This window comes from Chrysemys picta, chromosome 10 (assembly GCF_011386835.1).
Source record: "Chrysemys picta bellii isolate R12L10 chromosome 10, ASM1138683v2, whole genome shotgun sequence".
Lineage (NCBI taxonomy): Eukaryota > Metazoa > Chordata > Testudines > Emydidae > Chrysemys > Chrysemys picta.
Window position 1 is genome coordinate 36706226 of NC_088800.1, and position 25396 is coordinate 36731621.

The window sequence follows — 25396 nt, forward strand, 5'->3', positions numbered from 1 at the left end:
TCTGACCCAGTATGGCCATTCTTATATCAATTTAATATTGTGCCCCTTTCAATTTTAAAATTTAAATTAATGTTTAAAAGTTTTTAAAATGTAAATTGTTCCAATCTAATGCCTGATTTGTTCCCCTTGCCTGCAGAAGAGACCATGTCAGGGTGGAGAGGGTTATCTAGCCCAAAAAGAAAACATTTTTTTGAATTTATTTTAATGCAGTCGAAGAAGACCTACGAGCAGAAGTGCAAGGATGCAGACGAGGCTGAGCAGGCCTTCGAGAGGATAAGCGCTTCAGGCAACCAAAAGCAAACAGAAAAGGTATCGGAAACCACTGTGCTATTTAAGCAATGGTAGCAGACAGCTCTGTAGTTTTCATAGACAATCCGCTTTGCATCAGAGCTTGCACATTTCAGAGGTTGCTCTCTGTTCTAATAAACATTGTAAAATTCACTAGGAAATTTTCCTCCACAGATAGGCTGTGCCTTTTGAGCAATCAATAGAATTGGAACAAGTTCATAGTTGCCTGTGTTTTTAAAAAGCATGGGAGGCTGAGAGATTTAGGGAGACAATTGGTATGGCCTATCATTAGAATGCAAATTCAGTTTCTTCCTGAATCAAATTATTCATAAAAATGAAAGAAAAAGTCTGAAACATATTAATCTGCTGTTTCCACCTTTGGATCCCATGTTAACCAAAGTAGGTACAGTACCTTGCATTAAATGCCCTTTCTTTATCAAACTGTCTCCTGGTAGATAGTTTAGTTTCATCGGAATTTACAAATTTGAAAATAAATAATTGAAAACAAGACATTTCAATCCCTCATTGCATCATCTTACATGTTTAGCTGACAACCTACTAACCTTTCATGAGAACATTTTACAATAAATTCAGGGCAGCGTAAGCAGAGATCCAAACTCATCTTTTTTTGCAGGGGAGAGGGGAGGAGCAATCTAAAAATGGCATTAGAAATATGCATTTTATACCCACAGTGTTCCAAAAATCTTCCACAAGTCACAAGTTAGATTTTATTTATAGTGGGTGAAATCCTGGCCCCATTCAAGTCAATGACAAAACTCCCATTGACTTGAATGGGGTCAGGATTTTACCCAGAACAGTCCTAGGGTGGCTACTTTTACTTACTTACTTACTTACACACACACACCAGCTGTTTAACTCTGCAGAGCAACAGCGAACAGTTTAGGACAGTTTTTGGGGGAATTTCTTGGCCTGTGTTATACAGGAAGTCAGACTAGATGATCACAGTGGGCCCTTCTGGCCTTGAAATCATGAATGTGTTTTTGGAAACAGCCAGGAAACATTAGCGTTCAGAACATAGTGTAAAAGTTTGACAGTGTTCCTTTAAAAAGTCTGGTTACTTATCTCTGAACGGTACCCGAGGAGATGAGGAATTTCAATTGCCATTTATTTCTATTTATAAACTTCTGTTACACAGCAGTATTTTGAACGTTCTATAAAAGTTATCTATCAGTGGGAACAAAAATGGGGCCAGATTCTGCAAACACTGTTTTTTAAAACAAAATAAGAAAGTAGAGTCTTTGTAAGTGCAGTACCTAGGACCAGGGCCTCCCCTTGGTCAAACTGTCATAGCTATATTGAAGTCAATGGAGCAATGACTATTTACAGCAGCTGCGGATCTGGCCCCTACTTTGAATAATGCAAAGTCAATGGGATGATTTGTAGCAATAAACTAAGTAGCAATTATTTGCAGGGACAGACACTTCATATTTTATCAGGGGGATTTTGTGACCTGAGGGAAAAAAAATATGAAAATGGAAAGGGCTTAATTTCAATGTTTTCTTTTTATATTTCAGAGTCAGAACAAAGCCAAGCAATGCAAAGACACAGCCAATGAAGCAGGTACCGTTCTACATAAAGTCTAACACCCAGTTGATTTAACGGCATGCTATCAAGAGAGGGAAAAACAAACAAACAAAAAAAACTCATGTATAAAAATGCAGGTTCCTAAAGACTCCTAAACTAATGAAAGTACAGTTAAAGGCAACTATCAGCTACTTTAGACCCCAAGTTTACATTCCACTAAAGGAAGATAAATATGATGCTGCATATACTTCGGAGATGCCCTTTATGTATTCTACAGTTTATTTAAAACACTTTAATAATGGGGTTTCTTTTCCATTTGTTCTTTAACATTGTTTGGGTCCTCAGCCACCCTAACCCAAGGCAAGGAAGACGTAGGTGTGCATGCTTACACATGGGCAAGCTAGTATGGCTATGTTCTCTGGATCCGGCTATGAGCCCAAACTCAGGGAGGGTACATCTACACTGCAGCAAGGAGGTGTAATTCCCAGTTCAGGAGATGGATGTGCACTAGCTCAGCCTACAAATAGCAGTGCAGCCGAAGTGGCACGGATGGCGGCTCGGGCTAGCTGCTGAAGTACATACCCAAGGGGTCGGGTGGGATTGTACTTGGGCAGCTAGCCTGAGCAGCTGCCTGTTGCACCTTGGCCACAGTGTGATTTTTAGCATGCTAAATCAAGCAGAGCTTTCACGTGTTTGTCTCCTCAGGCTGGGAGGTATGACTGAGTCCCAGCCGCCACGTATACACACAGGAAACTCGCATATGCTCTGGGACTGTGAAATGGAGCATTGCAATCCCTAGCCCTCAAGAAATTCCCTCTGCCAGTTGGGTGGGTCCTTCTGTGTCCTTCTTGGGCACCTGGTTCACTTAGGACAGTGGTCCCCAACCTTTCTCGTCTGGCGGGTGCCAGACAACAAGCCGCAGAGGACCGTGGCGGCGGACGAGCATCCGCCGAAATACCGCCGCCAAGTGGCAACGTCAATAGGCGTCGCCGCCGAAATGCCGCCGACAAGCCGCATCGGCGGCATTTCGGCGGATGCTCGTCCGCCAGCCAGTACGCGGGTGCACTTAGACGCCCTGGCAGGCGCCCTGGCACTCGCGGACCCCTGACTTAGGACAATGCAATCCTACAATATCACTCAAGCCTAAGAACCCCTGGCTGCTATCAACATACACATTGTCCAGTTGAGATGTTTGTGGCATACCGGTGGGCAAGTCAGAGAGATCATTCTCTCCAGTAAAAATACCATGAACTAACCCAGGCATCTTTCCGCTTAACCAGGTTCTATTATACTATATTCTGTAGGATATAGGTTAGGGCTATGTTTTACCAAAGTAAAGTCACACCATACCTAACAGGAGGAGATGTGGGGCCCTGTATTATTTTATCTCAGTCGGGAAGTTTCCATTTCATCTCTCTATTTACAGAAAGGGCGTACAAGCAGTATATAGAACAGCTGGATAAGGCCAGAATGGAGTGGGAGAAGGAACATATCAGCACCTGTGAGGTAAATACTTTGACCTTTGGAATCATTTGTTTGTGCATTTTTTTATTTTACTCACTCACGGATCTCAGTCCCAGATGCAGTGTTACCGCTGAGGGATCTGATACATACTGTTGATGGTCTGTGATTAGCTAGAGATGACTGCTGCAAGAGTACACTTGACACTACCATGGATTTAAAGTATAGCTGTTAGCTTTCTGACTTGCTTATGCTTTTCTTGCTTGCCCATTAAATTTAGGTTGCCAGATCCTCAGCTGGTTTAAATTGGCATAGTTACAGCAGTACACTTCCCATTTCCACCAGCTGAGGATCTAACCCAGGGTAGAATATAAGATCCTGCTAGTTTTAGGGCTGCCTTATTTAAATCAAAGCCAAATTAAACCTATTTCCCAAGTGACTGATTAGAAGCACACAATTTAAAAGTGCCTGAACACCAGTTTAAGTCCAGGAGCTACCAACTCTTCTTAGCCCACAGAGAATCTGTTTGTGGTCCGCTTCTGTATGCTCGCCAGGTATTTTTACATCAGCCCAGCCTCCCTGTAGCTTTCACTTTCTGGAATTCTCCCATAGCTGGCATGGCAACCATTCTACAGAAATGGTGTCAAAAAATCTGAAGTTTCCTCTAAGATTCAGATTTCCTCCCCTCCCCCCTTTCCATCACTGCTATACATATCCCAGACTGGGAGTGCTCTTCAGAACCTGGCCAGAGCTTGCCCTCTGCAATTAGTACAGATTTATCACTCTTCAGCAAATGGAGTTATTGATTCCCTTCTCGATGTGTTTGTGGCTAAATCCAGGACTACTAAATTTCTAAGGGGGTTCTAAGCTAGCAACTTATGAAAGATGTATATAAAAACCAGTATTTGGACATGCGCATATGTAGTTGGCATGTTAAGTTCACCATCTACATCAAAATAATAGTGTCTGTTTTAATGAACTGATGCACTTGTGAGCAATAGAATAGTTGTTATACACTGCAAATGGCTTCTTGTGTTCAGAAGTCCCTGTAAAGCATATGGCTAAAGTTAAGCACAAGTACTTTGCCCAGTTGCTGCCCCAAATTAAATACTTTCTCTCATTCTTTCAATCTCTTCTTAAAAGCTACTTCTCCCAGAAATGCTTCCTACCCTTTTCTTTTCACCAGCTGGTTTCTCCACACCCTCCCTTAGTTGTGCCATGCCTTATTTCTTACACAATGAGATCTTTAGGGGACAGGGAATGTATCTTACTCAATATTTTGTAAAACGTTATATGTACTTAGTTTTGTGGTGGTATGGATGCGCATCGTAACAAAAGAAGGGAGCAGATGGCTAGAAGAGTTTGAGCTTTCCACACCTTATGGAAAATAAATAAGCACATTCTATTTAGAAGAACAGTTCAGCTTAGAGATCAATTTTATTTCTGACTTTGCTGTAAAAATAGTTTCTTCTCTTGAATTCACACTGAAAGCTGCAGCCCCCCTCCCCCTCCCCATAGCTCTGCTAAAGTATTATGACTTCAAGCAGAGGAAGAAAGGAGCAAGTGAACTCAGAAGAGACAAAAACTCTGTTCTGCTGCGCAAATAGTCCAACAGTTTCGACATACAGTATTTTCCCAAAGCTTTCCATTAGGGGATTACCTGTATTATAAATCCAAAAAGCTTGTCCCCTGATCTTGTTACAACAGGATTCTGGGTTCTAAATCCTTGGGATCATTTGCTATTCAAATCACAGTGCCGTCCCCTTCTCCTCTTTCGCCCTTTATTTTTTGTCTGGGAAATGTTGTTAAAGGTTGGGTTAAACTTTCTTGAAGCTTTGAGTGTAACCCACGACCCTTCATTAAGATAGTAGGAACAGTTAAGCTCCTTTGTGAAATAACAGCAGTCTCCAAATCAAAATATAGGCACATGACACCATCCAAACCAAAAGGCACAGCTAAGGCTGTGATGGGTCCCCCCCCCCACCTCAGGGTACCTCCTGGAACTGGGGTACCACTGACCTCGCCTGGGTTCCCTTTACACTGTATTGCTGTGCATACCTGTCAAGCCCTCCCTCAGGCTTTAGAGTGCACTTTACCAGCACACATACAGGTAGGGACACATCCAGCTGCAACTTCACACAGATGCTGAGATCAGCTCTGCATGGGAAGGCTCAGCTGAGGAACTGCCCAGTACTGAAGTGCACACCTCCCTCCTCTCGATGGTATGATTTTGGGTTTACCCTCTTGTGCTGCACAGAATTCTGTGCAGTGCTAGCTCATGAAATTCACCCCCTCCCTCAATGTGGAGAGGAATAGACACAGCTTTCTGCCCCAAGTTATGATTTCCACAGACACTGGTTTTAGACAAAAAAAACCCCAAGTTTGTTAACTACAAAAAGATAGACTTTAAGTGATTATAAGGGAAAGCAAACAGATCAAAGCAGATTACCTAGCAAATAAAACACACTCAAACTAAGCTTAATATACCAAAGAAATTGTATATGTGTAGCAAATTCTCACCCTAAATGTTGTTTTAGGCAGATTGTAGAGATTCTTGAAGGCAAGCTCCACTTGCTTGCAGCTTAAAACTCCAGTTATTCCTTTCACAGGCTCTAGCCTCTAGCCTGGGTTTAGCCCTTCTCCCCCAACTCAGTGTTTGTTTCTCAGGTGTTTCCAGGAGCCTTTTTCTTGGGTGGGGAGTCAGTGAAGAATGAACCACGATGATGTCACTCCCTGCCTTAACTAGTTTTAGCATATGGTGGGAACCCTTTGTCTCCCAGTTTGATTTCCACCCCCAGCCAGTGGAAAAACACTGGCATTATGATGGAGTCCAGTACCAGGTGACTTGGTCACATGTCTCTGTAGGGCCACCGCAGCCATGACTCAGAGGCTGTTTTCAGTATCCCCAGTAAGGCTCCCTGGTGGGGGATTAGCATCTTCTAAGACCTATTGTTCTCCTTAATGGCCCTTCCCAGCTAGCCATCTAGACTGATTACATTCTGTCTAGTGGGCATTCCCCAAGTGTAAACACATTTGTAATAGATGCATAGACAATATTCCTAACTTCAGATACAAAAATGATACATGCATACAAATAGGATGATCATATTCGGTACATCATGACCTTTTCAATGATCTCACATGATCCATCTTGCACAAAATACATCATAATTATGCCATACTCATATCATCATAATATTACAATGAAGAATATGGGGTGTATTGCCACAAAAGCCACTCAGGAATTTGAGCTATATGGGTGGGGAGGTTTGCTGGGTATCGTTTTGGGTAAGGGGTACATGTGAGAGACACATGCAAGACAGCACAGAAACAACCATAGAGGCTTAGGGCTAGTTTACACTAATGCTGTAAGTCAGTCAATCTGTTACGTAACTGAAGTCAACAGAACTTAGATCAACTTACAGGGGTGTCTACATGGCGCTATGTTGGCAGGAGATGCTCTCCCATTGTCATAGCTTCTGCCTCTCGGGGAGGTGGAGTACAGATGTCAACTGGAGAGTGCTCTCCCACTGACTTAGCGTGTCTTTACCAGACCCACTAAATCGACACCACTGCATCGATCGCAGTGATGTTGATTTAGTTGGTAATGTAGACATGGCCAGGGGTGGCTCCAGGCACCAGCACAGCAAGCGCGTGCCTGGAGTGGCAAGCCGCAGGGGTCAGCCTGCTGGTCGCCGTGAGGGTGGCAGTCAGGCTGCATTCGGTGGCATGCCTGCGGGAAGTCCGCCGGTCTCGTGCTTTCGGTGGCAATTCGGCAGCAGGGACGCTGAAGGCATGGCACCGGTGGACCTCCCACAGGCATGCCGCCGAATCTGCGTGACCAGTGAACCGCCCACCAGGCGTGCCGCTGAAAGCTGCCTGACTGCCGTGCTTGGGGCAGCAAAAACCATAGAACCGCCCCTGGACATGGCTATAGTCTGCACTACAGAGTTTTGCTAGTATTGCTATGCAGCTGAAACTCAGCTAGGACGACAAAGAGTGCTTCTATCTGCTTAGCTAGTATCATTCGGGGAGGTGGTGTTTATATATCACCAGAACTTCTTCTGATGGTTTATGCTGCACCTCCACTAGGGAGCTCTGCTGGCATAGCTATGCCAGCAAAGCCTGTGTAGTATTGGTCAGCCCAGAGAAGGAGCAGAAAGCCAAGCACAGCCTAATCAAGCACAGTATGTATGGTCCTGGAACAGACTAAAGAGGGATCTTTTGGTCTGGGTGCTGGCTAAAAGAGGTTTGGAGCAAGGATATTATCTCCTGTTTCATTCCTCTTGTCTTCAGGGAAACAGGACTTTGTACATTATTTGTAAATAAACACAACTGCATGAAAAGATATCTAATGCTACCATCAATTTCTTCTTCCCAACTTGCAACCTATAAGACCCTGAATATTTGGCTAGCCGCTTGGGTCAAAAGGGGTAACAATACCTTAACTTAGTGAAAGGTGAGATAATATTTTGTATTGGACTAACTTCTGTTGGTGAAAGGAACAACCTTCCGAGCTTACACAGAGCTCGTCTTCAGGTCTGGGAAAGCTACTCAGAGTGAATTTAGAGAAGTCAGGTAAAAACCCCTCATCTGCTGTTTGCAATTTGAGTGACTAAATGTAAAAGTGGATTTATTTTAAGATTATTATCTACAGTTGATAGTGCATCCTGACTGTAGTGTGTTTCAGAAAGGTTTGCAGGTGTACAAACATTGCACAGTGGGATCCTGATGCATGACTTGGACTTCTAGGTGCTACCACATTACACATAATAAATAATAACCATGATGCTTGACATCTCTTCTTTTGGATTTAGGCCTTTCAGCTCCAGGAATGTGATCGTATCACCATCCTCCGGAACTCCCTTTGGGTTCATTGTAACCAGCTGTCCATGCAGTGTGTGAAGGATGATGAGGTACAGGCTTTCTCCCCAAGAAATCCCAGTCCTTGTGTATGGAGAAAAATGTGTCCTCTAAAGCCACCATACTGGCTCGCCCCTCTCCACACATCAAATGCCTCCAGCAATGGTGATGTCCACCTTACCACACTTGGCCAGGGCAAGAAACCACGAGCCAGGTTTGCCCTCCCCACTGAATTACAAATGAATATTTAAGCCAGCACAGACTCAGATTCTATAGCAAACTTGGTGCCACCAAACTTCTGTCCCCTCTCCCCAAGCTATGGGGTAGAATCTCAAACCTCCAAGTCAGCTTTAAATAAAGGATTTTTTTATTGTTATTCCTTTTATACAGGGAAAAAATGACTACTTCCATTTTAATAGTGAAAATCTTTACGTGTGTGAACCATCAAACTACTATCTCCCCTTTCCCCCTGCTCCCATGAGTTCTTTGGATGAGAAATTTCGGGCATGTCCCCTGGAATTTGTTTTGCATTATACAGTTCTCTTAAGAGTGTATGTGTGTGGGAAAATAAATAATCTTTTCTGCCCCCGCTCCTCCACTCATCTGGGTGTAATCCTTCACATATCTGCACAAATGCAGAGCTCTACCGACTTCAGTGGGGGAGACTTGGTTCTTTGAACAGGGTCGGGGCCTGGGTCTTCTAGCATGGGGCCCAAGAAAATGTTCAGAGATACATTTGGAAATAACAAATTGCTGAAACTGACTAATAGATTTAAAGGCCAGAAGGGACCATGTGATCATCTAGTCTGACCCCTTTCTAACACAGGCCTAGTTACCCCTGTATTTAGTCAGCACAAGTTACTGAGCTCAAGCCTTCCTTCTCAAAAGGCAACCAACCTTGATTTGAAGACTTCAAGATGGAGATTCCACCACTTCCCTTGTTCCAATCATCCTCACTGTTAAAAACGTTTATCTTCTTTCTAGTTTTAGTTTGTCTGGCTTTAACTTCCAATCATTGGTTCTTGTGATGCCTCTTTCCAGTGGATTAAAAGAACCCTTTAGAACCAGGGTTTATAAGCTTTTAAAGCTGGTCTCCCTTCTTCCTCATATTCTAAGATGTTGTCCACAGCAAAAGTAGAGAAATGTGTTTATATGCACACAGACACACCATGATTAAAGTGGACAGTGTCCTTTTAAGATGGAGAGAAATCCTAGCAGAGGATTCTGTGTTAAGAGCTCATCACTAAAAGCTGAAACTTAAAATCCTTCTTTTCTGTTTTGCAGATGTATGAAGAGGTTCGAGTGAGCTTGGAGAACTGCAATGTAGAATCAGACATGGATTACTTCATTAAGAATAAAATGACAGGAACAGATCCACCAGGTAATAAACCTCAGGGGTTTTTTTTGGCCTTGTTACCAATTAGAAGTAGAGTCCCCATGACAGAAATGCTGCCTCTCTAATTGTGGCCTTGGAAAATCACTTAAATTTCTGTTCCTCATTCTCGCCCCTCTGTAAAATAATACATACTGACCTCACAGGGAAAGTAGGCAGCTTAAATAGATGGTGTTTATAGAAGGCTTTGAAGAGGCACATTGCTAGATCCTATCATCAAAAACATTGGGAAGATTTCCTCAGCTGGAGAGAGCCAGAATATAGAAACAGTCCTACAGCTCAAGGGAGGGGTAGGGGGGCTGCCCACCAGCATCCACTGAAGTCAAAGGGACTCTTGCCATTGATTTCAACGAGCATTGGATCAGGACTTTGGTGATGACATGTGGAGTGGAACGGACAGCAGTTGTAAAATGGAACAATCCTACTAAAAATAAAATAAAAAAAATAAATAAAAAGGGGAAAGCAGCATTTTTCTTCTGCATAGTAAAGTTTCAAAACTGTATTAAGTCAATTTTCAGTTAGAAGCTTTTGAAAGAGCAACCATAACTTTTTGTTCAGAGTTACAAACAGCCTCAATTCCCAAGGTGTTCGTAAATCTGCAGTTCTACTGTAGCTTATTCCTCTTCCCATATAGAAACAAGCTATAGTGGATATTTACACTGCTATAACTGTGTCCACATTATTATTATCATCATCATCATCGCACCTAGACACTCTAGTTGTGCACCAGGATTCCATTGTGCTAGGCACTGTACAGACTCAGCACAAAGTGTTGTACCACTTTATCTACACTGGTATAGGTTAAACTGTTACAACTTTTGTGTTTAGACAAGCCCTGAGTAAAATTAAGCTTCCTCTCTCAGTTTGGTTTGACTGGTGTTAGTATCTCTGATGAATAAGCTTTCCAGTTCTCCAGCTGTCAGTAGTCTTCTATGAAAAACAATGTAGATTGGGGTGGGCAAACTTTTGGCCTGAGGGCCACATCTGGGTATGGAAATTGTATGGTGGGCCATGAATGATCACAAAATTGGGGTTGGGGTGCAGGAGCGGGTGAGGGGGAGGACTCTGACTGGAGGTGCGGGCTCTGGGGTGGGGCTGGGGATGAGAGATTTGGGTGTAGGAGGGTGCTCCAGGCTGGGACCTAGGGGTTTGGAGAGTGGGAGGGGGATCAGGGCTGGGACGGGGTTGGGGCACGGGAGGTAGGTCAGGAGTGCAGGCTCCAGGCGGTGCTTATCTGAAGCAGTGGCATGTCCCACCTCCGGCTCCTATGCGGAGGCGCGGCCAGGCTGTTCTGCACACTGCCCCGTCCACAGGCACTGGCCCTGCAGCTCCCATTAACTGCAGTCAGGGCCGGCTCCAGGCACCAGCTTGCCAAGCAGGTCCTTGGGGTGGCCACTCCGGAGAGGGGCGGCACATCCAGCTATTCGGCGGCAATTCGGCGGACGGTCCCTCACTCCCGCTCGGAGCAAAGGACTTCCCGCTGAATTGCCGCCACAGATCACGGCTTCTTTTTTTTTTTTTTTTTTGCGCCGCTTGGGGTGGCAAAAACCCTGGAGCCGGCCCTGGCTGCAGTTCCCAGCCAATGGGAGCTGTGGGGATGGAGCTTGGGGCAGAGGCAGCCCACGCAGTCCCCTGGCTGCCCCTAAGCTTAGGAGCCAGAAGGGGGACATGCTGCTGCTTCTAGGAGCCTCGCTGCGTGCGCACGCAGAGCAGCCTCCTACCCCGCTCCCCTGCTGGAGCGTGGGAGCAGAGCAAGCCCCATACCCTGCTCCCCAGCAGGAGCTCGAGGGCTGGATTAAACTGGCTGGAGGGCTGGATGTGCCCTGCGGGCCATAGTTTGCCCACCCTTGGTATAGATGAAACCTATATTTCTAAAATAAACAGAAAAAAAGCATTCAGACCTCCTTTAAACATTATAGAGAAGAAAAGAGGCACAGAGGCATGTTTCTTTACTTTTACACATCAGCAGTTTCTCAGTATGAATGCTACTCTTCACCCTCAGTTGCGGCTCATTTCTTCCCAGCATAGCTTGTGGCTAGTTTCTGGCCTGCAAGCTGTAGTATTTTAAAGTACAAGATACATAGGCGACCACATGCATTCTGTTATATAAGAGAACCACAGACGAGGACTTTGCTGTTAAAAAAAAAGTTCTCTCTTCAAAACTAACTGTGATGTGAGTTGTGGGTGTGAAGTCGACTAGCCCTGACTAGCCCCATGGTGGATAGCAAATTCTCTCTCTCGCTTTGGGGACAAGAGAGGTAGGCTGCATTTTATCTACACATGGATACCAGGAAATACCTACTTTACAGCATCTGACAACAGGGCCAAAAAATTCCCCAGATGTGGCTGGAATTCCTGAATCTCTGTCTATACATTTAAAAAAAACCCAGAAGAGCTGACTGAGTCACCATCCTCAGTTAGTAGCTGAGAGCTGCAGGGTGATTAGCTTTTGCTCCTTAAACAAAGATGGGATGACAAAGATGGCAGAAGTCCTATTATTGAGGCAGCAGCCTTTCTGATTAGAATTTGACCATAGCTATTGAAATGGTGCTGCAGCTGTGCTATACTTGCAGCAGAACTGTATTAAGCATCAGCTCAGCAGTACCCATTACTGACATCTGTCATCAGTAGTTTTCCTAGCATAGATGAGCTCAGAGGTCTGCGTGGGCTGCACCTATGTATTAAAGAGGAGCGTGGTTACACTGCAGAATTCCATTGGCCATTCCTGCTCTAGATTAGAAGACTAACCACCATGCTATGGAAACAAATCAATTGCATTGCTGGTAGAGGGGGGAAAATGCATACCTTCTGCCTGTTTACTCCCTTGTTTTTAACAATTATCCCATTGTAGTTCCAATAGGATATGAGAATTATTATGCCAGAGAATCTCCTAGATGTAGCAACAGCCCAGTCCAGTCTTATGGGATGATGAAAAGGTGAGTATATTGGTTCCTTATGGAAATGCTTTTCTGTGTAGAAAGCAATATATGGTTACATACATGCAAGAGACAAATACAGATCTTGAAAGTAATTGCTTCCATAATCATGGTGAAAGGCAGATGTGATATGCATGCATATCATATACATACACCAATAATTAATTTAGCAGAATTTAAAGTGAAGCAAGATTAGCTATTCACATTGTTGCTGGCGGGAAGGGAGAGCTTTAAAAGAAACTGACCAGCCAGCAAGTAATTGGGGCACACTTAATTCTGCTATGTGATAGGACTCAGACATATAGTGACAAAAATGACTTAAGTGGTGAGAGGGGGACAGACAGTTGTCTTTTCCAGCCATACCTTCTGTGCTAAACCATAGTGCACTACCATGCCACAGATTAGCAAATAGCTTTAAGCCTGGCCTGCGCTTAAAAGTTTCAGTGGTATAGACTTGTTGGTTAGGGATCAGATTTATACAGGAATATTTATACCGATGAAAGCCCTAATGTGGACCCAATTATATTAGTAGAAGATTGTTTATACCAGTACAGTTTATGCTGGTTGGGGAAACATCCAGGAAGAAAAATATAAATAGTTTGCTATATTTTAAAACTGACAGTTTTTAGACAAGTGTATTATAGTCTACAACATTCCAAAAGCCAGCATTTTTTCCTATGTTCAAGTGCATTATCATGAGGAGAAAAGGAAAGGGGGAAAAAAAAGGATGTCACCCCTTGCAATTGACCAGTCAACAGATCCATCATGTTGTCACGATGGGATGGTTTAAGCTTTGCTTCATGTGTCTTTAGATCTTGAATTGTCCAGAAGATAAAACTATCACAAAAATATAAATGTATAATATAAAAATATACTTTATTTTGTGTACAGTTTAGTGATTGGCAAACTTCAGAAGATTTGCTAGTTTACCAGGGTTTGTTTAAAATGAAAATAAGTGTGTCTGTTGCTCTAGTTCAAAACAAAACAAAAAAGTTTCCAAAGAGGAAACATTTGGCCAAAAGTTTTGGTGACAAATGGGAGGAATGAGGAAGATTACATGGCAGCGGACTAGCACTCTGGAAGTTTGAGGAATATACAACATATTCTGTACATTCTATCACCGGCTTCTTTTGGTTCCACAGATTCTCCGGATTGTTACATGGAAATAGCAGAAACTCCAGTGAAACCATCATTCCCACAGCCCCTCCTATAGGTATGTTTTACCAGATGTAAATCAAAAGATGTATCTGGTTCTATGAATCAATCATTTATATGCTTGTTGCATGGAGAATAAACTATGTGATAAGACATTAATATGTTATCTATCCTATGAGCTATCTTGAGACTATAATCTAAACATCAGTACAGCACAAACATGTAGCAAGCAGCTTCCCCCACCATGGAGACTAATATGAGCTGTACTATTCCTCTGGATGTGTGAAGTTTAAATTCTGACTGAGACCTCAAGGTCTAGGAACACAGTTTTTTCCTCTACTTACGTAGAGCATGGGGAAACCTTCCGAAGCCTTCCTGTGGCTCAGCCTGGTGTCCCTGAGAACACAGGCATCCGTACTGCTTCAAATGTTATGTTGCCTTACCAATCCCATGTCCAAGGCGGTCCTTAGGATTTATGGGGCCCTATGCAGTATTATTAAACTGGTGCCCTTATGCCCGACAGCAGCCTGGGCTCGGATGTGTATTTTAGATGAAGGTAGTCATTTGAAGGATTTATTTAAAAAAAAAAAATCCATGCAAGACTTTTTTTAAGAGATGTAATTTATAATCTTTAGCAACACACTAATGAAATATTTTTAAAGCAAATTTTAAACTAAGGTCCTGTAGACAAACATGTTCTGAGTAAACATTATAGTAATGCACAACTGTTTTTGTCAGTAAATTCAGAAACTGACAGTGTATACCTGGGGATTGGCAAATGCCTGTTAAATGACTTCATTACTACTTGAATGCCTCTTTAACAGTTTCAGTGTTGTGCTAATAGGTCTGGCAGGCATTTTCACTTTTAAATACTAGATCCCCTCTGGAGGAATCAGAGTAGCAGCTGTGTTAGTCTGTTTCCGCAAAAAGAACAGGAGTACTTGTGGCACCTTAGGATACGTCTACACTACCCGCCGGATTGGCAGGTAGTGATCGATCTATCGGGGATCGATTTATTACTTGTAGTGTAGACACGATAAATCAATCCCCGATTGCTCTCCCGTCGACTGCTGAACTCCAGCTCGGCGAGAGGTGGAAGCAAAGTCAACGGGGGAGCGGCGGTCATCGATCCCGCGCCGTGACGACGCGAAGTAAGTGATTCTAAATCAATCTAAGATACGTCGACTTCAGCTACGCTAGTCTTGTAGCTGAAGTTGCGTATCTTAGATCGATTCCCCCCGCCAGCGTAGACCAGGCCTTCGAGACTAACAAATTCCTCTGGAGGAAGACTCACCAGGCTGCCACAGATAGCCTGCAGTGGTGGGAGCCTGCAGGAAGGATCAGAACAGGGATAGGAAGAGGTGGAAGGGTGGACACTAAGACCCAGGGGTGCCCCAAATTTTCAGGTGTCCTATGCAGCCGCGTATGCAGTATGCCTAAGGATGGCCGTGCACGTCACTTGTATCACTCATTAGAGGCCACCAAAGCATAATATTTTGACAGCACAGGAAATAATGGTTTGTGACATTTTTATTGGCTCGATTTAAAACCAGCTAAGGAGATTTAAACTGTGATTGTCCCCTAATGAAAAAAAAAAATGCTGTTGGAACCAGTTTCCTTCACTACATCTGCCTCTGCACGCGGCCACCCAGAAATGGAATACAGTCTCTCCTAAATCCCTTGTTTGACTCCCCCGAAGAGTGGGAATTTTCAGTGCCATTCATGCAGGCTAGATCTGCAAGGTCTGGGTTTTTAAAGGTACATAGATGTTGCTCTTCTCAGAGTTACAATGTCTAACTGATTTAGGAGCCTCAGTCTCATTTCTGAGAATGAAATAGGCATTTAGGAGTCTAAGTCCCACTGACTTGCAATGAGACTTAGGCTTCTTTAAAAGTCTGAGCCCAAGTGCCATCCATTTCTATAGAATTCAATGGTGTCCCTGTGAATACAACTTGAATGAGAGTTGAAGGCATTCAGTGCCTCCCAGGATTGGGTCCCACATGTCTATACAGTAGTATATGAACAGCACCTGTCACATTTAATGCCTCCCCGATCTGCTCACAGCTGTTTGTGCGTCTACATTGGATTAGCAAAAAAACGGAGGAGTCCTTGTGGCATCTTAGAGGTGCCACAAGGACTCCTCGGTTTTTTTGCTGATACAGACTAACACAGCTACCACTGAAACCGGTCTACATTATATTAACTTCTCCTTTCTGCCAGTTTAGATCATGCTATTTATCAAGGCCACTATCGGATAATTATTGTCATAATTGCTTCCATGATAGTAAATCCTGATGTCACAAAGGGTGGATTGTGACTTTGTTGAAGGATCAGAGCAGGCTCGTTGTAAAATGAGATGCTACTCTTGGGACCAAATACTATGCACAGATGGGCTCTGGGGGCGCCTGTGGGAACCCGGAACTCATATCCATTGACAGAATGGGTCTCATTTAGTGAGCTGAGGCCAGGTCCTGCATCCACTGCAATCAATGGGAGTTTTGGCATGGACTTCTATGGGAGCAGGAGCATGCCCCTAAATTTAGAGAGAATATGCATGGTAATCTAATGGGATTTTGGTACCTACATTCTTCTTGCAGTTTGCCCAGGTGTGCCTGAGACTCTGGGTGTGTCTTCACTAGGAAAAAAACATGAATTCTTAGCCCACATTAGCGAACATGTGGTAATTAACATGAGGTAAAATCCTACCAAGGACAAGGCAATTTGTAGTTTTCACATGAGTTAGCAGGCTGAGATAACAACTCTGTGGGAGCCTAGGGTTTACCTTGACTTACAACTCATGTGAAAATTATAGACTGCCTGCTCTTCACTAAGATTTTACTTCAAGTTAGTTAACTCAAGTTAAGAATACAACTTTGTTCCTAATGAAGACAAGGCCTTCAGAGGTTTGTGCATATCGTGGTTATCTACCTGAATTCAGCTTCTTCACTTCCTGCTACATTGTTCTTTCAGTCATCTGAAGAATCCAAGCCACTTCTTGGAATGGGATGGGATCAGGATTTACTGTGGGCTGGTTTACAAGGATCCTATCTTCTCAGCCCTCTGCAAGGGGTCTATTATCCCAGGGATGTACAGGCAGTTTACATGGGAAATTCCCTCATGCCTCAGCAGGAGGACAGACCCGGCAGGTATAGCATTGTGGAGGAATGCTGTAATAAGTTCTTTTTAACCAGCCAGGACTTAATTACATTCCAAATTCTGGTTAAGTGCAAACACCTAAAGTCATAGTGTTGAGATAAAAATCTGACAATACAAACAATAGTGTGACATTTGCCTGTTTAATACACTGCAGCTTTCTTTTGCCTTAATGGCCATTAATTTATTATGAAGCAAGGGGATTGATTTCCATGAGAGCAGAATTAGGTCAGTGCTAAATGCTTTTGAAGAAGTGCCTTGGTAGGTGTTTTGGACTGATGGCAAAACTCTCATTGGCTACAGAGATGCAGGATCAAACTCTTTTTGAACAATCCTTAGGTCAGGTCTACACTTAAAAATTATACTAGTATAGCTATGGTATACTGGTATAGCTGTAGCAGATAAGGGTGTGATTCTTTTACCAACATAGTTATGCCAGTATAAGCACTAGTGTAGACACAGTTATAGCAACATAATTATCTCCACACTGGGAGGGCTTTCTAGATTAAGTATACTACCAAAACACAGTGTGGACAAGGCCTAATTATCACTATTTCACCGAGGCATTTATATCTGTTTTTGCAATAACACTGAATGAATGTTTTCCTCTTCTCAGTTATGACAGGTTGGATTAAATAATCAATATGTTTCAGAAAGGTCAAGCCAGTAACATATTCCATCATGGCACCATCTAAATTACTACTAAGGCTCACTGAACTTTTCTTGCACTGCATTATATTTTAGATAATTTTATTTTTCCCCTCAGAAAAATCACAGATCCCACCACAAACCAGTTTTATTATAATTATTTGTTAGACCATTTGGGACTATATTTTAAGCAGGGAAAACATTTACCCTGCAGTCTTACCATGTAGTGGAGTGAAAGCTAGTTTCTGACTCCTCTAGACAGTGGCAGTTGTGCATAGCTTTACCTGGAGTCCATAGCAGTTTCTGTAGGCACACACATCCTAGTGCACAGAGAGAAGAGTAGACACCCTTGTGTTTGTGAACTCTTGCAAATGATTCCTTGCATTTATATTCCTTTGTTTCACTGTTTTTCTAGATGAGAAAGTGGATGGAGTCTACGCAGCTATTAATGTGGGTGAACAAGCAGCGACCACACCATCACAGGATTACAGAGTGCTCTACGACTACACAGCCCAGGTAGTCAAAGGATTAAAAAACGAATGTCGTAATGCACTAGGCTTAAAATAGTACCTTTGACTCGAAGAGCCCATTAATTCTCAACACCCCTAGGGGTTATGCATTATCATTTTATAGATGGGGAAACAGATGGAACAGAGAGTTACTTAACTAAGGTCACCTAGCAAGTCTGTGGCAGCCAGGAGTTGTGACTCCCAGGTCTCTGCTCTGGCCACTAGACCATACTGCCCCCAAGATAACAGTATATAAAAGTTTATTTCAATTTGCTGCACATTAATGTGTTTCATCAATAACGGTGCCAAACCATCCCAACCCTTGTCTCTTTAGGGATAGAAGAGACTCATTCAACACAGAAGCTTTGTACATTTTGGCTGATGGTAACTAAACCACCTGGCTTTACAGGAAGATGTATAAAAATAGTCCCAATAAAAATGTAAGAGAAGTTAGTTAAGATCCTGATCCAGCATCAGGATTTGCTAGTGCAACCCCTAATCCCATGAATCAATGGGTCTCTACAGAGGTACACACTAGCGGATCTTGATGTAGGATTGGAATCCAGAACATTTGGATAGCAACTTAGGGCAGGAAATGATGACTACTGTATCCAGTTACAAATGCAGAGGGAGTTTAGGGTAGAAGAATGCATGTACTCCAACTGGAATCTTGGCAGCATAGAAAGACGAGTCCCCTCTTACTGTTTTTGCTGAAGAGGACAATAGGATCTTTACTGACAAAATGGTCAGGACCCTGTTTTACAGCTCATTGGAAAACAGCGCCCTCAGACACCATACTGAGACACTGAATCTAGAGCAGGTCAGCAGGGAATGGCACCGCCACTTTGTACAGCACCTGGGTTTTCCTCTGTGATCTCCCATCCAAGTAATGACTCACTCTGAATCTACTTCACTTGTGAAATTTTTGAGACTACAGCCCAAGGGAATACGGTTGCAGCTCATGTTATAAAATCCTCCCTGGCTTTTATTCAGCCTAGAAAAGAGGAGTGAGAGTCTGTCAAATATTATCTAAAAGCTGTTCTCCATTTGACCCCATCCTCATCTGGAGAATCCTACCCCAAGACCAGATTGATGTGTTGTCTGTATTCCATAGCAGGGGCAGACTTCCAACACAATCTCCACTGCACAAAAGGATTTTAGAACAAGTCATACTGATTTCCTGTTCATAACTATTGCCAGAGACAGACTCCCAGCCTGTCTTCTGCCTTTGCCTCAGTTCAGTTATGGTTTTGTGGGGGACTTGCAATATAAATATTTGTATCCATTTTCTACTTAAATAACCCCCGAGGCACTTTTTAAAAGGAGCTGAAACAACAACACAAGATCTGGCTTTGTCATGCTACTCCAGTTCCTGCATGGTGGAAATACTATGAGCTTGTATTATTCCAGCTCCATTAAACAGATGCAGGAGGAGGGACTATATTAATGAAAAAGCTACCGGTACACCACACACACTGACATTCTGATGTTGGAGTCAGACAGCACAGCCCTCCCTCACATTTGTCCATGGAAATACACTGTGCCCTGTTGATTGCTCCTGCCAAGTGCCAGTCCCAGCACAGGCCCCTTGGGCAAATGGAAGGAGCTTGGCCTGACATGCTCACTAATCTGAAGACACTGCTGATGAGCAACCAGCGTCCTCAACTAGGGTACTGTAATGTTCCTGACTTCAGACCTAATTCCGTTAGACATCATGAGTAAAGTCACAACAGGGACAAGCTGACTTGCTAAAGCAAGAGTTTGCTAACACCACACACCTTTTCATCTGTAGATTTTAGACTGCTTTTCAAAAGGAGGTAAAGTGGGGATGATGTTTATAAATTAGAATGCCAAAGCAGCCCAAGAGCCTTTAGCCTTACGATTGCCCTTAATGCTCCTACACAGGAAACATAGAAGTATAGGAGTCAGTCTACTATCCTGCCTCTGACAATGGCCTGATGTTCCAAAGTATGGTGCAAGAAGCCCCACAGTAAGCAGATGTGGGATAATCTGCCCCCATGATCTCATCCTAACCCCCAATAGCAAGAGATTGGTTTACACCCTGAAACATGGGGTTTAACCTTCCTTCCAATATTCTTTTCCTTAGCATGAACTATGGATACTTTTGCTATCCATACAAATGGCCAATCTCTCTTTGAATTGTGCTCATTCTTGGCTTCAACAACATCCTCTGGCAAAGAGTTCCACAGTCAAATGATGTGTTGTTTGGGAAAAGATTTCCTTCTATTAGTTTTGAATTGGCCACCTTTCGGCTCCATAGAAAGTGCCCTTGTTCGTGTGTTATGAGACCCACATTAAAAACACATCACTTAAGAGACTCTTTGTAAGAGGTCAACATGAGTCAGATCCTCACTTGGAGTAGTCAATAGGCAGCCCGTGTGCCAAATCCAGACCACCAGATGCTTTTTAACAGACCCCAAAGTCTTTTTTTTTTAAACTTATTTATCATCATCATTTTTATCTGGAGCCTGGACCTTGACTATTCCTTGACCAAGACATTTGGACCTTGACAAAAAATAATTGACTACCCCTGTTCTAACTGAAGTCAAACAAAAGTTGGGTTATGTCAGTGCAGCTGAAGAGAATTTCTTATGTAGTTCAGGGTGTTCAAATGTTTTTTCTACTCTCATTCATTGGTTGGAGAGATATTTGCTTTACGGCCTGTTCAGGGTCATTTTAATGTACCTCAGCATTCATGGCATTTTGCCTTAAGGGGAATTATTGAATTCCTTTCATGAAGATGGACTATTCCTAACCTGGGGGTAGACTTCCACACACTTGAGCATTATATTCCAATTAGATTGATCTGTTGAATGCAAAAATTTTGGAGCTTTGCTTTCACTGTTTTAATTTCATTGCTCTTTGGACAGTGAATTGATGCCCCATCCCACAGAAAACAGGACAGCATCACTTAATGGGCTGATAGAATCACTACAAGTCAGTCTGGCTATTTCCTGGGGGGGGGAAATAGCATGTTTTATGAATAATCATTATACCACCGTTGACCACTATTGCTCAGCAGCAGGGATCTGTTCTACCATGCAGGTAACCGGAGATCAATTGTCCTGATGAGAAATCTCTCCCAGACTGAGATTATTGGAGGCATCATTTTTATCTCCTTTGAGCATGTAGCCTTGTATTGCTCTAATGAAGGAGCATGACTGGCTGGTTCAGGAGGGAGTTGCATTTAGGACAGGTCTACACTTCAAAAGCTGCACCCATGCAGCTGTGATGCTGTAGTGCTTTACTGAAGATGCTGCTGCACTGATGGGAGAGCTTCTCCCATCAGTAGTGCTTAATTTGTGCCAGGGCTGAGCCCAGCAGCTCTAGGCTTGGTGGTTCAGAGCCCCGGCTCCTCTAGGCTTGGCGGTTCAGAGCCCCGGTACCTCTAGCCTTTCCACATCAGTTATGAATGTAAAAAATTGCTTAAACCCTGGTACCTCTTTCACTACAAATTAAGCACTGCCCATCAGCATAGTTAATCCACCTCCGCGAGAGGCATTAGCTACGTCAGTGGGAGATGCTCTCACGTCGACATAGCGCTGTCTACACCAAGGGTTAGGTCGGTATAACTATATTGCTCAGGGGTGTGGATTTTTCACCCCCCCCCAAGTGGCATAATTATACCCGTGTAAGTTTATAGCATAGACCTGGCCTTAGTCTCTTCTGGCAGAGGATGTTCCTATGATACAAGATCTAATCTGCACAGGGAGTGACTGCAGGATGGGTACATTTCTGTTCCACTTTGGAGATCTTGAGGAGATGGGAAGAAAGTTGATAGCCCCCAATATGACAAGCTCAGTAAAAATGGAGCCAAACACTGAGTGTGAGTCTGATATTTCAGATTCATTATGTGAATAATGTGTGATGCGTAGGATATGCTTTAGGACCATGGAAGCTAGGAAAATCCCCCCCACAAAACATGCAGAAGAGTATGAGTACTGAGGCTAACCAGATTTCCACTCCCTTTGTTGGGTCTCTCCTTTCAGAGCACCGATGAACTGGACATCAGTGCAGGAGACATCATAGCAATCATCGCAGAAGGCGAGGATGGCTGGTGGACAGCAGAAAGGAATGGTCAACAAGGATTTGTACCGGGGTCTTATCTCGAAAAGCTTTGACAAAAAGATGCATCTACTTTAAGACCTTAAAAATACCTTATTCTCTAAAATGGCACACATGGTCAGCCAGGGCTCACCAAGAGGAGCCCATATCATTGTCTTCTAAGATTATCACTTGGGGCTAACAAATTGTCCATGCCTTTTTCTTTAGGCCTCTCTCCCCCCACACTGGAGTTTTCCCAGAGACACTGCAGGTGTTTCCCTCTTACAAGGGCTTTTATCCCTTTGACTGTTCCATCAACATTGCATTGAACACATTCCATCAGCACCTCAAAGTTATGACAAGTATGGAAAAAAAAACAAAAATTTCTCTGCACCAAAAAAAAAAAATTGCTTATAAAAATGGAAAATGAGAAATGTCCCTCAGTAAGTCTATCACCTCCTGATAGGCTTGGAGACACTCTTGTGCTAACAGTCATTCTCTACCAATTATCTTTTTCTTTATCTGCATAAGTAGAATAGGCATCTTTGACAGAGGTGTGGAATATGGGGATGGTGGTGTAGGTATGCTGTGCTCAGGATGAAGACATAGCAGGGTCTTGGCTATACGACATGAGACAGAAGTTCATGCAATCCCCCTCCCCAACCCCAAATGCATGAATGGGAGAAACGGGTAAGGATTCTCCACCTATTTTATCATCAGAGCGACTAGGGCAAATCAAAGACGAAATGCTGCTTTAAAGAACATTAAAAGGATTGTGCCATGCATTGAGCTAAAGAAGAAAACATAAGCCTTTCCACCCCACCACCAACTCCTCCTGCTATTAAACCCCAAGTCCTTTATTACTCCAGCCTTGTGTGGAATCCAAAGGCAAAGAGATAAGGATAGACCCTGATCTTGATCTTTGTTGGACGTGGCCATTTTGATGGATTGTGTCATAACCTTAATATGATTTGTCATGTTTAAAAATAAGCTAAGTAAAGGCTTTCACTGGAGCTGTATTACCCAGACTGGCCTGTTGTGAGCTCATCGGGGAGCTGCCAATCTCGTGGTAGCCTTACATGTAATTGGCCTATATGTTATCTGATTTAATTTCTGCTCATCCCATCTCCCAGCCTACATTATCTTCTCCTGACCCCTTTCAGAGGCCCCTCCCCAATGATTTCCCGATTATCCCGATAACCCTCCTGCAGCCTCTGCATCTCCAAGATCATTGGGTCTGTCCTCGTTCCTTTTCCCTTCCTCACATTCATAAAGTGTGAGTACAAAGTTCTCAGAAGCAAAGCTGGCTATTTTGTACACTGTAGATCAATTTCTCCACAGCATTCCTACTCTATCGGGTGACTAGTATTTAGAAATACTTCCAAAAGCCACAGTATTTACCCAATAGAGACCATAAGATTCTCCTTCAGTATTTAGTGACGCAGTACAAACCTTCAAGGATTTGCTTGGGGAAAAAACTGCTTCCTAGGGACAGAATGAATTAACTGCCAAATTTTCAGATTTTAAAATCGAATCAAAGTCAATTTAAAGCACAATAATCACCATTAACAGATAAATCTTTTAAGTGAGGAGGCATTGTGGGTGTGGAGTGAGGAATTTAAAGCCGGAGAGAAATCTATAAGGAGTGTTCCAGCATTTTAGTCAACAGGACTGTAGCATGTTAATGAACTAGAATCAGTCCATAGAAACCCATAGCAGATTTTATTCAGTTTTGTGCTGAGAAACCAAGTAGTGCAGCCCTTTTGGGGATCCTCTCTTGCACACACGTTCCCCCTCACTTATCACCCCTTGCACTTCCCCCTCCGAGGAAGGCTTCCCTACAATTCCCCCCACTCCTAAACCTGGTACACACAGGGCCGGCTCCAGGCTTTTGGCCACCCCAAGCAGCCAAAAAAAAAAAAAATCTGCAATCGCGATCTGCGGCGGCAATTCGTCGGAAGGTCCTTCGCTCCGAGCGGGAGTGAGGGACCGTCCGCCGAATTGCCGCCAAATAGCTGGACCTACTGCCCCTCTCCGGAGTGGCCACCCCAAGCACCTGCTTGCCAAGCTGGTGCCTGGAGCCGGCCCTGGGTACACAGTATGTCTAGAAGTGCCTTGAATGGGTGCTTACAGTTTTGTTTTAACATAAAAACCAAAGAGATGCAGTGATGGGCTGTTTCCCAGGGCTGGCTGTGGAAAGGCAGAGCATGAGTGACTGACAACTTCTCTGTGGGGCAGGGATTATCTTTGTTCTGCTTGTCCCTGATCAGGGCTTCTAAGCACTACCACAGTATAAATAGTAACAATAAAGTGCTCCTTACAGGTTGCTGATGCCAGGGACAGCCTTGTGTGGCCAGATCTGAATTTTATAACCTAAGAATCATGGAGAGAAATAGGCCACAACTAGGGCCTGTACTGTATGCCAGTTGACACCTGCAATGTGGCTAGTCAAACAATTGTGTTGTAACCATCTTGAAATGAAACCTAAAGTATGAGTGATTTTAGATACTTGCCTCCTTTAATAGCAAGTCTTTCAGCCAGAATTGATGCAGGCAGACATTTTGTAGATTTCAATTAAAAAAAAAAGTTTCCCTCAAGATCTTGTCTGATCTGTAAATAAGTAACACAGGTATTCAGTTAAGCCCATATTCTTCTTAGGGCTCAGAGGATTTCACCAAGCGTTGGAGCACCCCTCCCGGTTACCACGTTGTCTGCAGCTTCTCTTGCTGTGGGCAAGGTATTACCTGCATCTCTGATCATGAGGTCATTACCAGTTTTGTGATGACTGCTATTCTCGGGCTCTTCTTGCCATTCCATAAAAGCATTTTATACTTTGCCATCTCCACCAGTCATTCCTTGATTAAGTGAAATAAATTATAGACTGAAGGAGTTATGTATGTAGGTATTTATAATCTACCCATCGCTACAGTATCTGGGCACTGGATGCTAATTTAGGATAGCTCTGTAGGTGGAAAGGCAATTGCAATGGTCTCATGATTTATCTTCCCTTCTTTAAAGTGAAGGGCTTGGCTGATAATTGCTTACAAAAATATATGTAACTATGCAGTTCACCTCATCAACCTTGGTAGCATGTGTCAGAAATAGGACACTGAGGAACCAATCAAAATATCCCAGCCCACTGAGCACAGGCAGTTTCTAGGATTCACCCACACCTGGTGCGTGGCCGAAAGGTTAAATTCCAGGTGCTGCATTGGGCTGGAGACAAAGTCTCACTAGAGCTGTGCAGAGCTTTCACAGCAAACCAAACATTCAGCAAAAGGAATATTTCACATTTGGTTGTGAAACTGCATATGTAACCCTTTTGCCTGTCTGAGTTGGCAGCAACAAGGGCCGGGTTCAGAATCTAGGGGCTCCGTTTC

General features: G+C 43.4%; 2 protein-coding genes across 3 annotated transcripts in view; one reads left to right on the plus strand and one right to left on the minus strand.

Moving 5' to 3' along the window:
• Positions 1-23029, plus strand: part of PSTPIP1 (proline-serine-threonine phosphatase interacting protein 1) — a 91434-nt gene extending 68405 nt beyond the window's left edge. The window contains exons 7-15 of one of the 2 annotated variants that reach the window (XM_005290595.5): positions 211-309; positions 1824-1869; positions 3260-3339; positions 8112-8210; positions 9442-9538; positions 12402-12486; positions 13629-13699; positions 17858-17958; positions 21962-23029. In XM_005290595.5, coding sequence (XP_005290652.2) covers positions 211-309; positions 1824-1869; positions 3260-3339; positions 8112-8210; positions 9442-9538; positions 12402-12486; positions 13629-13699; positions 17858-17958; positions 21962-22093 — 810 coding nt within the window. In that variant the 3' untranslated portion in view covers positions 22094-23029. The remainder of the gene's footprint in view (positions 1-210; positions 310-1823; positions 1870-3259; positions 3340-8111; positions 8211-9441; positions 9539-12401; positions 12487-13628; positions 13700-17857; positions 17959-21961) is intronic. The other variant, XM_042842390.2, reaches the window with a different exon arrangement.
• SCAPER (S-phase cyclin A associated protein in the ER) overlaps positions 1-25396 on the minus strand; it is a 524758-nt gene that overhangs the window by 493858 nt on the left and 5504 nt on the right. The gene's annotated exons all lie outside the window — the stretch shown is intronic.